The sequence below is a fragment of the Bos grunniens genome, chromosome 24 (assembly GCF_055505025.1).
Source record: "Bos grunniens cultivar Pamir isolate PY7600 chromosome 24, Bosgru_T2T1.0, whole genome shotgun sequence".
In the NCBI taxonomy this organism is placed as follows: Eukaryota; Metazoa; Chordata; class Mammalia; order Artiodactyla; family Bovidae; genus Bos; species Bos grunniens.
The window spans coordinates 34,339,965-34,353,876 of record NC_141188.1 but is presented as its reverse complement, the minus strand read 5'-3'; the positions used below and the strand labels follow the sequence as shown (position 1 = coordinate 34,353,876).

Sequence of the window (13,912 nt, the reverse complement as noted above, 5' to 3'; positions counted from 1 at the left end):
CCAGCCTGTTTCATCATTTGTACAGTGGTGAAACTGAGGTTAGTAATAACTATACTAACCTCATATAGTTGTTGGAAAAATGCTTATGAATCCCTTATCATGATTCCTGGTAAATAGCAAGCACTCAGTAAATAAAAGCTATTTATTATTCCTTTTCCCATATACGAAATAAGCAACAGGTTGCATAGGTTCACCATTTATTTGCCCAGTTGTATTGCTATATAGTTGACATGCTACATTGTATTAAAGTCTACAACATAATGATTTGATATATGTATAGGTTGTGAAATGATCGCCACAGTTAGTTAACATCCATCAACTCACACAGTTACAGATTTTCTTCTGTATATTAAGAATTTTTAAGATCTCCTTTTTTAGTGACTTTCAAATATATAATAGAGTGTCCTTAACTATAGTCATCATGCTGTGCATTTTACATGCTAAGTTACTTGTTTTTTATTTTTTTAAATGTTTTTCTTGGAGTATAGTTGCTTTACAATCTTGTGTTAGTTTCTGCTGTACAATGAAGTGAATCAGTCATATATGTACGTGTATCCCCTGTCCCTTGGGTCTCCCTCCTGCCCTCACCCCATCCACCCCTCTAGGTCATCACAGAGCACTGAGCCAAGCTCGCTTCACTATCCAGCAGGTTCCCCGTAGCTGGCTTGCACGTGGTGGTATATATTTGTCTGTGCCTCTCCCCCAGTTTGTCCCACTCTTCCCTCCCCCTCTTTGTCCATTCTCTACATCTGCATCTCTGTACCTGCCCTGCAAATAGGTTCATCTGTACCATTTTTCTAGATTCCACATATATGCGTGAATATACAATATTTGTTTCCCTTTATAACTGGACGTTTGTACCTTTTGACCATCCTCACTCATTCTCCCCACTGCACCATTTCTTTGTCAAATGCTCCCGTCTAGAGATCTCCCTTTTTCAGAATTGCATCCTTCTCTGAGAAGTCCCGGATGGGGATTTCTGCCCGTGATGGGCTATGTGTGTATTAACCGGGCTGCTGTGTGGCCCTGCGGCTTGGTCTGCATTCCTGTGGCTCCAGCCAGCAGCACGTGTGCCTCTGATTGTGGCCCCACAGATTGTGACAGCTGTGTGATGACGCTCTTGAACGACCTGGCCACCATGGACGACGAGCTGCGCCTGGTCAAGTCTCAGCTGCAGGGCCTGAGTGTCAGCGCAGGCACCCTGGAGCAGATAAGGCGCTTGGAGACCCAGACCAAGGACTTGAGGGTACGTACCCCTGGCGCCCACACGATGCCTGGCCCAGAGCAGTTACTCGGTGGATTCACAGATGCTGCGTGAATGAATACTCCTCATGCAGGGAGGGGTGGGGAGCTTGACTCCACTTAAGGTTCAGGGCAGCTGTCCTTCCTCTGCTCTAAATGAAGATTAGATTTCTCCTGGTGAAAAGTACAGTGAACACAGAACACTGACACTTCTAAGTGAACATTCCTTACGTACTGAATGTTTCTGGTCTCATTTTTCTCATAGTCTTTATCTCAGTATCTTGTGTTCAGAAGAGTCAAATGCAAATTTTGGTAAAATTGTCATTAATTCTTTTTTAAATGTTTGGTGGAATTTTCCAGTGAAGCCATGTGGGCCTGGAATTTTCTTTGTTAATTTTTTTTCTCTTAATTTAACTACAAGATCAATTAAAAATAGGTACTGGACAATTAGGATTATTTATTTCTTTTTGAGTGATATTTGGTAATATATGCTTTTCAAGTAATTTTTTCATTTCACCTAAATTATTAATACCAAATATATTGACATATAATTGTTTATAATTTTTCCTTATTATCCTTCTAATATCTGCAAAATCTGTAGTGATGCTTTCTCATTCATCCCGGTTATTGGTCATTTGTGTCTTATCTATTTTTTTAATTATTCTGGCTAGAGGTTTATCAATGTTATTGATCTTTTTATTTTATTGATTTCTGTTGTTTTTCAGTTTTCAATGTCATTGATTTCTGTTCTTATCCATATCTTTTCTTCCTTCTGCTTGGTTTGGGTTTAGTTTGCTATTCATTTTCTAGTTTCTTAAGATAAAAGCTTATTTCCTGATCCAAAACATTTCTTAATATAAGCATTTAGTGCTATAAGTTTTTCCCTAAGAAGTACCTTAGCTGTATCCCACACATTTTTAAGTGCCAATTTCCATTTTCATTCAATTCAAAAGATTTTCTGATTCCCCTTGTGACATATCTTTGATCGCTAAGTTATTTAGAGCTATATTGTTTAATTTCCAAACTGCAGATTTTCCAGTTAACTCTCTATTATTGATTTCTAGTTTAACTCTGTTGGGATCAGAGAAAATGCTTTATGATTCCAGCTCTCTTTAAGTATGTTGATACCTCTTTCATAGCTCAGAACATGGTCATCTTGGAGAATGTTCTATGTACACTTGGAAAGAAGGTAGCTAAGAGGGTATCCTGAGAAGTATTGGGGCTGAAAGTGCCCCATGGGCTGGAGTCAGGCTTCCTGGCTGGGGGGAATGGGGGCTTTTCTGCCTGCAAATGAAGACTGAAGAAACAAACTTGGAACTTCCCAGTTACCATTGTTAGGCAATAATTGTATGAGAACTAGGAAAGCTACAACCTTATAGCTAGGACGTGGACAAGATTCACAGACCAGGATCTGTGTTGCAATGTGACATTGTCAGCATCACCATAGTGTGCAAGTCCTAAGCTGCCGATATAAGACCTGGTCCTGGACTTGGGGGGCCAGGACCCAGGGGGAGCAGGAGTGATGATGACCCTGAGATCACCAGACAGGACACAAGGAGTGCAGGACACAAGAGACCCTCTCAGAATGAGCCTGAAAACACTGTGAAAGATAATGAGAAAGACATGCAGCAGAAGCAGCAGTCATGTGATGAGTCCCTGTAGCAAAAACAGAAATCACAGGACAGTCTGAAAACTACTTTACAGGGTGACATCCAATGAAAGAAACGAGAAATTAGAAAAACTTTTAAAACACAAGAAACCAAACAAGAAGAGGTAAATGTGAGAAGATCTAATTAAAAAATCACAGAAATTTAAAAAAATCTACTCAAAAGTAAAAAAATTTAGTAGGTGAAATGAACCCTAAGTTAGAAAGGACAGTTAAATTAAGGGCTTTTGGAATGAAGGCTGCTTTGAAACCATTAGTGGCTACGGTTGAGTACATACAGCAAAAATAAATAGTGCTGGAAAAAATGGCTCTTTTCCATCCCATGAGGGTAATTTTAGTGCACGGTTAGAAGGCTTAATATGGAGAGGAGAGGGGAAAAGCGTTTGTGTGTTCAGAGGGAAAAAATAAAAAGGCACTTTAGTGACTGATGTCATCAATACAGTCTTGCACTTTTTCAAGGAAGGGAAGGGACGAACATTGTGGTATCCATCCTGTGCCCAGGGCCCTTAAATCTTACAACACCCTGTGAGGGAAATAGTGCTATTTTTTATAGGTATGTAAAAGCCAAGTAACTTGCCTACAATCACACAGCTAGTATGTGGTGGTTCTAGAAGAATTCACACCAAGATGAAATTCTAAAGAGTATGTTCACCCACTATACCTCTTATCCAGCTGTTCTGACCTGCAATCATGTGCTTCGTTTTTCTGCAGCACAAATAGAACCATCTTCTTGCAATATCACACAAACACTGTGAAAACTGAGCAGGAATATGTATGACAAAGCAACCAACTTTTTTGAATGGTTCTGCATATACGTGACATTTTATAATACATTAGCCCACTTACCACCAAAAAGAACCCAGCAGCTTAATATAGCAACCCCTGATAGACAGATGAAGGAGATAAGGCCCAATGGGCTTGTCTATGAAGTGGTGGACCTAGGGTTTGGCCCTTAGCTGAAAAGCCTGTGTTTTTTTACCTGAGGCTGGCTCTTATGTACAAGTAGAGATAGTACTATTGCTTTTTCTTGTAAAAACTTTCAAGATATTAACACATTTTTTTCCAAAAAATTGAGGGATTTCCCTGGCAGTCCAGTGGTTAAGACACTGCTTTCAGTGCAGGTTTGATTGCTGGTTGGGGAACTAAGATTCTGTATGCTAAGTGAAACCAAATAATACGAAAAAGTTAAAACTTAAAAAAAGCAACAATCCCAAATTGAAAGTAATTGCTACTCTAGATATTACATGCAGCAATAGTAGTATTGTTAGTCACTAAGTCATATCTGACTGTTTGTGACCCCGTGGACTGTAGCCCACCAGGCTCCTCTGTCCGTGGGATTCTCCAGGCAAGAATTCTGGAGTGGGTAGCCAGCCATTCCCTTCTCCAGGGGATCTTCCTGACCCAGGGATCGAACCTGGGTCTCCTGTATTGTAGGCAGATTCTTTACCGTCTGAGCCACCAGGGAAACCCATATGCAGCAGTGTCCCCTCTAAAAGTAATGTTGCCATTCAGTACCCAAAAGAGGAAGGGGACCTGGATTTTGGTCTCACTGATAATCTGTACTTCCAAGGCATGGCCAAATCACCCAACTTTTTTAGGTTTCTGTTTTCTCGTTTTTTTCCTATTAAATGAAGGTATTCAATTTAATGAGTTCTGAGTTTTTCTCTTGCTCTATAATTCTTTGAATCTATAGATTATTTCAACAGAGTAGCCATAGATACTTGTTTTTAGCATAATCAAGTAAAATATAAGTTTAAAAATTGACTTTATTATAGAATTTAAAAATATATCAAGTAAGTAACATCACCCTCATTTCTATAAGGTTAGGTCATTAATTCAAATAAAGTCTCTTCTTGTCTTTAAATTTTCCTACTTTATTTTAGAACCATATCACAACATCAGAACATAAATTCTTCATGAGGCCTATTTCAAAGAACCATATTTTTTTCTAAGGAGCAGCACTGATCTTAATCAATGAATCTTTTCATATCATCACCAGGTTTACCAAGTTGATAAGACTTACTCCAGATTTCTACTCTAGAGTGTGATTAACTTTGTGTTTTACTTTCCAGAACCAGCTGCTCAGCTACCGTCCCACCATTTCAAATCATAAATCAAAAATGGATGGTCTGGAAAAAGAACTGAGTAACTTGAATCGTGAATTTGAAACTTTGCAAGAAAAGGTAATATGTTAGGTCAATAGCATTAACTCATTTTGCTTCAAAATGTTGCTAGTTTTTTCTCCCAACAACTTAATTTGTTGCTCATCAATTTACTCTTCATATAGGTTCAAATAAATTCCAGAAAAGCACAAACATTATATAACAACATTGATCGGACAACCCAAAGTGCAAAAGAGCTGGACTCGAAGATTAAAAATGTCATCCGGAATGTGCACAGTAAGAAGAATTACTCAGCCCAATTAAATATCTTTTATACTACTTTAGTCTTTGTTGTACAAAGAAAGAGTTCAGCATTATGAAAAAGAGCCCATAGTGATACTAAAAAACCAATACAAGCCCTCTATCAAAGTCCCTGCTTCTTTTCTTAGTGGTCTCCTGGAGTCCAGAATTCCCAGTTTAATAAATAGCTTGATGTTTTCCAGTTCTCGTGAAGCAGATATCTGGGACAGAGGGAGATGGAAACAGGTTGCCTTCAGGTGATTTTTCCAGAGAGCTGGCTGAAGCAGGGCGCATGATGAGGGAACTGAGGACCCGCAACTTTGGGAAGCACCTGAGGGATGCCGAAGCTGAAAGAAGAGAGGCTCAGCAAGGTAAGCACCCTTCCAGATGCTTGCATCCAGTCTGTTCTGACTGGCCTTGACATACAAGGCGCAGAGTACACCGTGCCAGGTTGGGGGAGGGGTCACCATTTCAGCCGGTATCACTGGTAGAGCATCATGTGGTACAAACGGGTAGCCCTTCCAGGTTACTGAGAGGTTGTGGAATAGAACTCCTTTTTCTTAAAAAACATTTATTACATTATAGTTAATTTACAGTGTTGTGTTAATTTCAGCAGTGACTCGGTTACACACACACATGTGAATTTTTTTCCATATTCTTTTCTGTTATGATTTATCACAGAGTATTGAATACTGGTATCTGTGCTGTTCAGTAGGACCTTGTTATTTATCCATCCTATATATAATAGGTTGCAGCTACTAATCCCAAACTCCCAATTCTTCCCTCCCCTACCCCCTACTACTTGGCAACTACAAGTCTGTTATCCATGCCTAGGAGTCTGTTTCTGTGTGTAGATAAGTTCATTTGTGAACATATCACACATTTAGATTTAGAGTCCACATATAAGTGATATCATATAGTATTTGTCTTTCTCTTTCTGGCTTTCTTTGCTTACTTTGATAATCTCTGTGTCTATCCAAGTTGCTGCAAGTGGCATTATTTCATTCTTTTTAACAACTGAGTAATATTCCACTGAATATGATACATATGTGTGTGTATATATATATATATATATACACACACACACACACCACATCTTTATCCATAGAATAGAATATCTTACCATCATGCAAAAAAATAGTTTCTTCTCCTTAGATATTAGACACTGGTACCTCTATTTTGTTTTTAACTGCATTTTCACTTGATCTTAGCCAAAAGGCCGAGAAGCGATATTAACTGCATTTTCATTCTTCTTTCAGCTCTATTGCTTTCTCATTATATCATTTTTAATAGTCCCCTCAGCACCACTGGGGTTTTGAATCATACATTGATATTCTCATTACTACTACCAAAAAAATGGATGTACTAGAAATTAAGGGAATATATCTAAAGATTTGAACTAAGGAAAATGCCACATTAACTCAAAACTTTAAAAATAATAGGCCTATATTTTTCCAAATACTGAGCTTTATTCTCTAGTGGAATGACATATCAGTGGTTAATCTACAAATAGTGGCTTCTCTCCTTTAGCATTTGTATTGTTTAAATTTAATGTTAGCCTCGGAGACAGTATTAGTGATAGAAGGAGAATGTGCTTTATACTCTTCAAGTTCAGTTCCAGTTCCAAGGCTGAAACCTTGTCACCTAATTTCTCGGGCCGTCCGTTTTCTTATCTGAAACAAGAGAATGATAATCACTGTCTTCATGTGGTTGTCATAAAAGTTAAATGAGACAATGTGTACAGCGCACAGCATAACATAAACACTAGCCTCCTTTCTCATTCCCTTGCAAGTTCAAGGAAAACCATGCAGTGAGTAGAAAATTAGTTCTTCTGTAGTCTTTATAACTTAGTGTCAATGCACTCATTTCTCAAGTGGAAAACAAAAAGGTGATATATTTCAGTGCTGAATCGGATAAGGAGCTGGCTGGAAAACCACCAGATGGAGAACAATGGACTGGCGAAGAATATACGAGATGCTTTAAATGATTACGAAGCCAAACTCAGTGGCTTCCGTGCTGCTCTGCAGGAGGCCAGCACCCAAGCAAAGCAGGCCACCGGCCTCAACCGGGAAAATGAGAGGGCTTTGGAATCCATCAAGGTGAGGTCATGGTCAGAATCTGCACGGTTCAGTTAAGAACAAGCACAAGGGAGCAGGGAACTTTAATGTTAATCAAGTGGCAGTCAGGAACCTGTCTGTGTGGGAAACCCTAATCAAAGAGGAATGAGGCATTAAATGCAAAATCAAAGTATCTCTTATTCTTCAACGGCCAGAAGTGTTTCTGAACTTAAACCACAGGGAAAGCAGACCCCATCTCTTCACCCCAACTCCTGACTGGTAGAGGACTGGAGAAATAGTGCTGCCAAATAGTTGAAAAATTACTGTTGTTATAATTAATTCAAAGTATACAATATAGGTTTTAAATAACTGACATTTTGTGTTGTGTTGTGTGTGTGTGTTAATTACTTAGTCATGTCTGACTCTTTGCATCCCCATGAACTGTAACCTGCCAGGCTTCTCTGTCCATGGGGATTCTTCAGGCAAGAATACTGGAGTGGGTTGCCATGCTCTCCTCCAGGGGATCTTCCCAAACCAGGGATCAAACCCAGGTCTCCCACATTGCAGGTGGATCCTTTTTATTGAGCCACCAGGGAAGCCCAAGAATACTGGAATGGGTAGCCTATCCCTTCTCCAGGGGAACTTCCTGACCCAGGAATCAAACCAGGGTCTCCTGCATTGCAGGCGGATTCTTTACCAGCTGAACTACCTGGGAAGCCCAACATAGGACTGACCCAGCCCCCCCCCACCCCAAGAAAGAGGAATTTGGTAAAAGAAAATGAATAATATCTTCGCAGATGGCAATATGGTTAACTCCCAAAGGCGCTGCAAGTAATACCTCTGTTGGATTATGCCAAGGGGAGGGAGCAGGACCCAATTTTACGGATCTCTGAATTCTGGCAGCCTCTACCCTGGTTTCCTAAGGTCTTGTGTGCTTTTTTAGTAAATTTTTTTTTGGCTGCACCATGTGACATGTGGAATCTTAGTTCCCCAACCAGGGATTTGAACCTGCGTTCCCTGCATTGGAAGTGCAGAGTCTTAACCACTGGACCGCCAGGGAAGTCCTCCTGTGTGCTTTCTTATTGAAACGCCCCTACATCTTCATCAGGACCAGCATGTAGAGTGTACTGATGGTGCTGATTTGCTTAGTTCAACTCCCTCGACCTGATACACTAACCAGAGCTTAACTGTGCATCCACCTCAGTGGCCTGGTTGGCCCTAGTGTAGAAACCTCCTCCAATGCAACAGGGGTTGTTTCGTTGGCATGTAGCTTGTGGAAACTATGACAACACCTCCACATGACAAATTGAACTGATGTCTCATGACTTAGGAGTTTCCTAGATGATCTTTAAGTTCAAGAAGACATTTTGACTCTGAAATTACCTCTATGCTGTTGTCCAATAAATATGCCTGTGCCTTCTGACAATATATCATGCAGCTCAAAGATCTTTTTCTCTGCAGAGACAAGTTAAGGAAATGAATTCCCTCCAGAGTGACTTCACCAAGCGTCTAGCCACGGCAGATTCTTCCTTGATGCAAACTAATATTGTCCTGCAATTGATGAAGAAAAGCCATGAGGTAGAGACAAAACTTGTTTTCTAGAAACTCGAAAAGCACTTAAATTACATTTCGAGGAACTTATGAGATCGGCTAAACATTTTTTCCCTCAAATATACGTCTTTAGATGGAAGAAAATATACCAAAATGTTAACGGCGGTTGTCCCTTAGGGGAGGGGTGAATGATGCGTCTTCTTTTTTTCTCTCCCAAACTTTAAACTTTTTGTTTTGCATTGGGGTATAGCTGATTAAGAATGCTGTGGTAGTTTCAGGTGAACAGTGAAGGGACTCGGCCATACATACACACGTGTCCATTCTCCCCCCACCCACCTCCTAGCCAGGCTGGCAGGTAACATCAGTTATCCATTTTAAATATAGCAGTGTGTACATGACCTTCCCAAAGTCCCTAAGTATCCTTTGCCCCCAGCAACCATAGGTTTGTATTATATCTATTTGCCTATCTATCTACCTAATTTGCCTGAAATAAGTGAATGTTACTTTTGTAATAAAAACAAATTGTGCTAGTATTTTTTAAATATCATTTTCACCAATGAGATGAATAAGGTCTGAGGAGCTAATATAAAACAAAAAAGTGACTCCAGTTGATGACACTGTATTGTATAACTGAAATTTGCTACAAAAGTATAATTTAAATCTTCTCATCTTCACTCCCCAGAGAAGGTAAGGGGATAAAATATGAGGTGATTGATGTGTTAACTCGGTGGGGGGGAATCCTTTCACAGTGTGTACATATATCCAATCATCACTTTGTACACTTCAAATATCTTACAGTTTTATGTCACTTATACCTTCTTGAAGCTGAAAAGCAATTAAACATAAAATAAATCAGGCATACATTAATTAACAGAAGACATTTAGGACTGGTAAAAGATTGGCAATATTTCTCAGAAGCCCACTGGGCATTTTGAAAATATCTTTTATGTTTGCTGTTTCTAAAGCAGAAAAAGTGTTTAGGTTTAGTACAGTGATACAGTAAGGATAATAATGTGCTTTCATAAAATTTATCAAAGTGGGTACCCACCGTATGGAAAATGCTCAAAATGGTGGTGAAACTTGGGAGAATATTCACAGTGCCACTGTGTGAAGTAACCAGGGAGTAATTGGTGTAGTGAATGGGCTCAGGAAACAGTGTCTCATTGTTGCTTCCTGGAAACCTCATTTATGACAGAGTTCAGGAAAATGGCATATCCGTGCTTTGCTTAAATTGACACTATCTCTTGTTTACTTGGAAAATACAGGAATATGAAAAATTAGCTGTCACTTTAAATGAAGCAAGACACGAACTAAGTGACAAAGTGAGAGAACTTTCCAGATCGGCCAGCAGAGCATCTCTGGTGGAGGAGGCAGAGAGGCATTCGCAGTCCCTACAGGAGCTGGCCAAGCAGCTAGAGGAGTGAGTGGGCCGCCTGGGGGTCTGACCGCAGGGGCTGCTGGAGCCTGGTAGGAAGTATGGACCAGGGTAGGGGGGCGGCACCCAGGTCCCAGGTCCGAACCCAGCTGATTCCCAGCTGCATCTTTGGAGCAGAGGCTCGGAGCCCACAGCCCCAAATCTCCATCGGCCAAATGAATGGGGAGGTAAGGGGGCTTGGCTGCAGGCAGAGGCCACTGCTGGAGCCCTCCTCCTATACCATCTTCCAGGATCAAGAGGAACGCCAGTGGGGATGAGCTGGTGCGCTGTGCTGTGGACGCTGCCACTGCCTATGAGAACATCCTCAACGCCATCAAAGCGGCCGAGGATGCAGCCGACAAGGCCACCACTGCATCTGAGGCTGCTCTCCAGGTGGGTATCTGCCGTGACACCTTCTCTCAACACACTCTGGAGATGACTCACTTCTCTGTTTTCTTTCTGTGTGCATAGGGAATAGAAAAAAACAAAGCTTATTTTAGATCAGAATTTGTTATCTAGAATAGACTTGAACTTGCTCTAATATGTCATTTCTGTATTTACTTGACTTTTGGATAAACATAGCCCAGTATTCAAAATCATTTGTAAAACCAGATAATAATCACCCTGATTATTGATTTTGGACTATGAAAGTATTATACCCTGATTCTTACCAGGTATGCTTTTAAGCTGTGTGATCAGGTATCATCATTTGCCAAAGAAGAGATTTTTGTACACCATTTGAGAACAATTTATTTCCTGTCATTTGTCATTCACCTGGGCATGTCTGTGGATCCTATGGGATCTGAAGTGCATTATATAATAGGCCTATATCTAAAAATAAAGAACAAATTATTAACTGTGAGTGAATTAGTGAACAGACTTCTTGGAAGGTTGAAGATTTTTAATCTCCTAAAGATTAAAAGCCTAAAAGTAATTCAGCTCTGTCCTCTAGTATTGCAGAGGGCATTGTACAAGTGACAGAAGATAAGAAGGTGTCACATAATTTATCATTATGTCAACAGTGATGGGTCCACCTCCCCAAGTCACAAATGTCTACCTAGAGCCCTAACTGTAGCTTTTAAGGAACAGTATTTTTAAAACTCTGCCTTACCTTCTACCCTCAATTTTTAAAGATTAAAGTTAAGGGCTAGGATGAAAACTCTTACTCCGTATTTCCTAATGTATGTATCACATCTAAGACTGATAAATGCTTTGCTTTCAGACAGTAATAAAGGAAGATCTTCCAAGAAAAGCGAAAACTCTGAGTTCCAACAGCGATAAACTGTTAAACGAAGCCAAGATAACACAGCAGAAGCTACAGCAAGGTATGGAAGGGGTGGCTTTTGGGGGCTGGGATAGTCAAGAGCTTGGAAACAATCTATGAGACCAGGAGCAAATGCACTTCTTGAATCTCAGTGTCCTTGTAGGTGGCACTTTGTAAATATGTTGATTTGATGTTTCTACCCTTCCCAGGTGGCACTAGTGGTAAAGAATCTGCCTGCCCATGCAGGAGATGCAAGAGATATAGGTTCGATCCATGGGTTGGGAAGATCCCCTAGAGAAGGAAATGGCAACCCACTCCTGTGTTCTTGCCTGGAAAATCCCATGGACAGAGGAGCCTGGTAGGCTACAATCCATGGGGTCACAAAGAGTCAGACACGACTTTGCAACTGACTACCACCAGCCAATATTCTAACATAAACCAAATTAGTTAGAATCTCATGAATCTAAATAAATCTTGAGACTGATAGGCTTGTTTGGGTCTGGCCTTGGATTTGGGAGAGAGGATTCTTCATTTAGTCCCATATGCCCATAGCACTGGGGACCCACGTAGCTTTGAGGTGTGTACAGTGCTGCTGTCTTATTTAAGGCCCAGATAAATAGCATCAAGTCATTAGAGCAACTGCTTCAAAATTTCTTAAGCCCTAAAATCTTAGTAAGTAAAAGCACCAAAAATCACTACCACTGTGATATATGAGGATTTTTAAATTTTTTGCCTTTGAATTTTTCCCCTTATTTAATTTGATTTAAAAAAAAAAAAATCTCAATCTCACCAAATTCCTGTGTTCAGAAAATGCTGTCCCTTGATTTTTCTCTGGTCTCCTGTGGTCATTCATAGGTGAGCAGATATCTCAGTTCATAGCCCTCATTCACCTTCTTAATCCTTTCAAAGTGATTAGATACCCTCTACCAGTAAATAAATACATTTATTTATCATTTGGATTTTTTAAAATGAAAAATAAATATGAAAATGTGAAAAAGAAAATACACAAAAATATGTAGTCTGCCTAGCACATTTCAAAAATTAAAATTTCCTGGTATGACCCCTGTTCTCTTTATAAAATTTGAGCTAAAAGGTGAAGATGTGTGTTTTTAGAAGGATTAGGATGTTAACTACATTGTTATTTAAACCAGTCCTGGAATCACAGTTTAAGCCATGTGTCATCAACTCGACACTAAAGCATTCACTGGTGGTTTTCCATGACCCCCAAGGGGCGATATTATCAGCTAGAAATGCCTATGAGCTTTGTTCCTTTCACTGAATATGTCCTTGAATGCGTCAGTTTGGAAATGAATGGGAATGGTGCCTGCTTTGTGAGTTTGCTTCAGTGGGGCTCTCTCAACAACATTCCTTTACTCTTTTTTAAAAAGGCATTTTATTTATTTACTTATGGCTGAGCTGGGTCTTTGTGGTTGCTCAGGCTTTCTCTAGTAGTGGAGAGCAGGGGACTACTCTGTAGCTGCCGTGTGCAGGCTTATTGCAGTGGCTTCTCTTCTTGGCGAGCATGGGCTCCAGGGCCCTCGGGCTTCAGGAGCTGTGGCACATGCACTCAGCTGTGCTCCCAAGCTCTGGAGCACAGGCTCAAGGGTTGTTCCTCGGCATGTGGGATCCTCCTGGATCAGGAATCAAACCCCTGTTTCTTGCATTGGGAGGTGGACTCTTTACCACTGAGCCACCAGGAAAGCCCAATATTTCTTTACTCTTGACCAAAGGGGCATCCCTTATGTATTATTCATTCATTAATTTATTCATACATTCATTCGCTTGTTCCATAAATATGTACTAATATTTTACCCCAAAGAGTATTTTACCCCAAAGAGTGCCTGGACACAGCAGTGAATAAGATAGCACATCCCTTTCCTTGGGTGTCCCTCGTATCTCAGTTGGTAAAGAATCTGCCTACAATGCTGGAGACCGGTTTCAATTCCTGAGTCTGGAAGATACCCTGGAGAAGGAAACAGAAACCCACTCTAGTATTCTTGCCTGGAGAATCCCATGGGCAGAGGAGCCTGGTGTGCTACGGTCCATGAGGTTGCAAGAGTCTGACATGACTTAGAGACTAGACCACCACCACCATCCCTTTCCTTTACTAAGCAGAGACTTTTGCCCTGAGCAGAGCGGAAGTTAAGTCTTTCCTTGAGTTGGTAGGCCTTTCCCTTTCTTCATGTGCATTTCCGAGGAGCCTGGTACCACAGGTTCTGTATGCTCCTGGCTTCTATAATGGAGGACCTGGGGGTCTAGGAGCAAGCAGTGGGCATCTTGGGGATGACCCCTAAGATGCAGGTCTGCTCAATGCTG

The 13,912-nt window shown here is 40.6% G+C and overlaps 1 protein-coding gene across 9 annotated transcripts in view; it reads left to right on the top strand.

The window, feature by feature from the left end:
* The window catches only part of LAMA3 (laminin subunit alpha 3), a 259,339-nt gene that overhangs the window by 198,769 nt on the left and 46,658 nt on the right, over positions 1–13,912 (top strand). For all 9 annotated transcript variants that reach the window (XM_086372933.1, XM_086372941.1, XM_086372935.1 and 6 more), the window contains 9 exons: positions 1,095–1,246; positions 4,981–5,091; positions 5,196–5,307; positions 5,514–5,681; positions 7,213–7,409; positions 8,829–8,945; positions 10,184–10,338; positions 10,584–10,725; positions 11,555–11,657. In XM_086372933.1, coding sequence (XP_086229059.1) covers positions 1,095–1,246; positions 4,981–5,091; positions 5,196–5,307; positions 5,514–5,681; positions 7,213–7,409; positions 8,829–8,945; positions 10,184–10,338; positions 10,584–10,725; positions 11,555–11,657 — 1,257 coding nt within the window. The remainder of the gene's footprint in view (positions 1–1,094; positions 1,247–4,980; positions 5,092–5,195; positions 5,308–5,513; positions 5,682–7,212; positions 7,410–8,828; positions 8,946–10,183; positions 10,339–10,583; positions 10,726–11,554; positions 11,658–13,912) is intronic.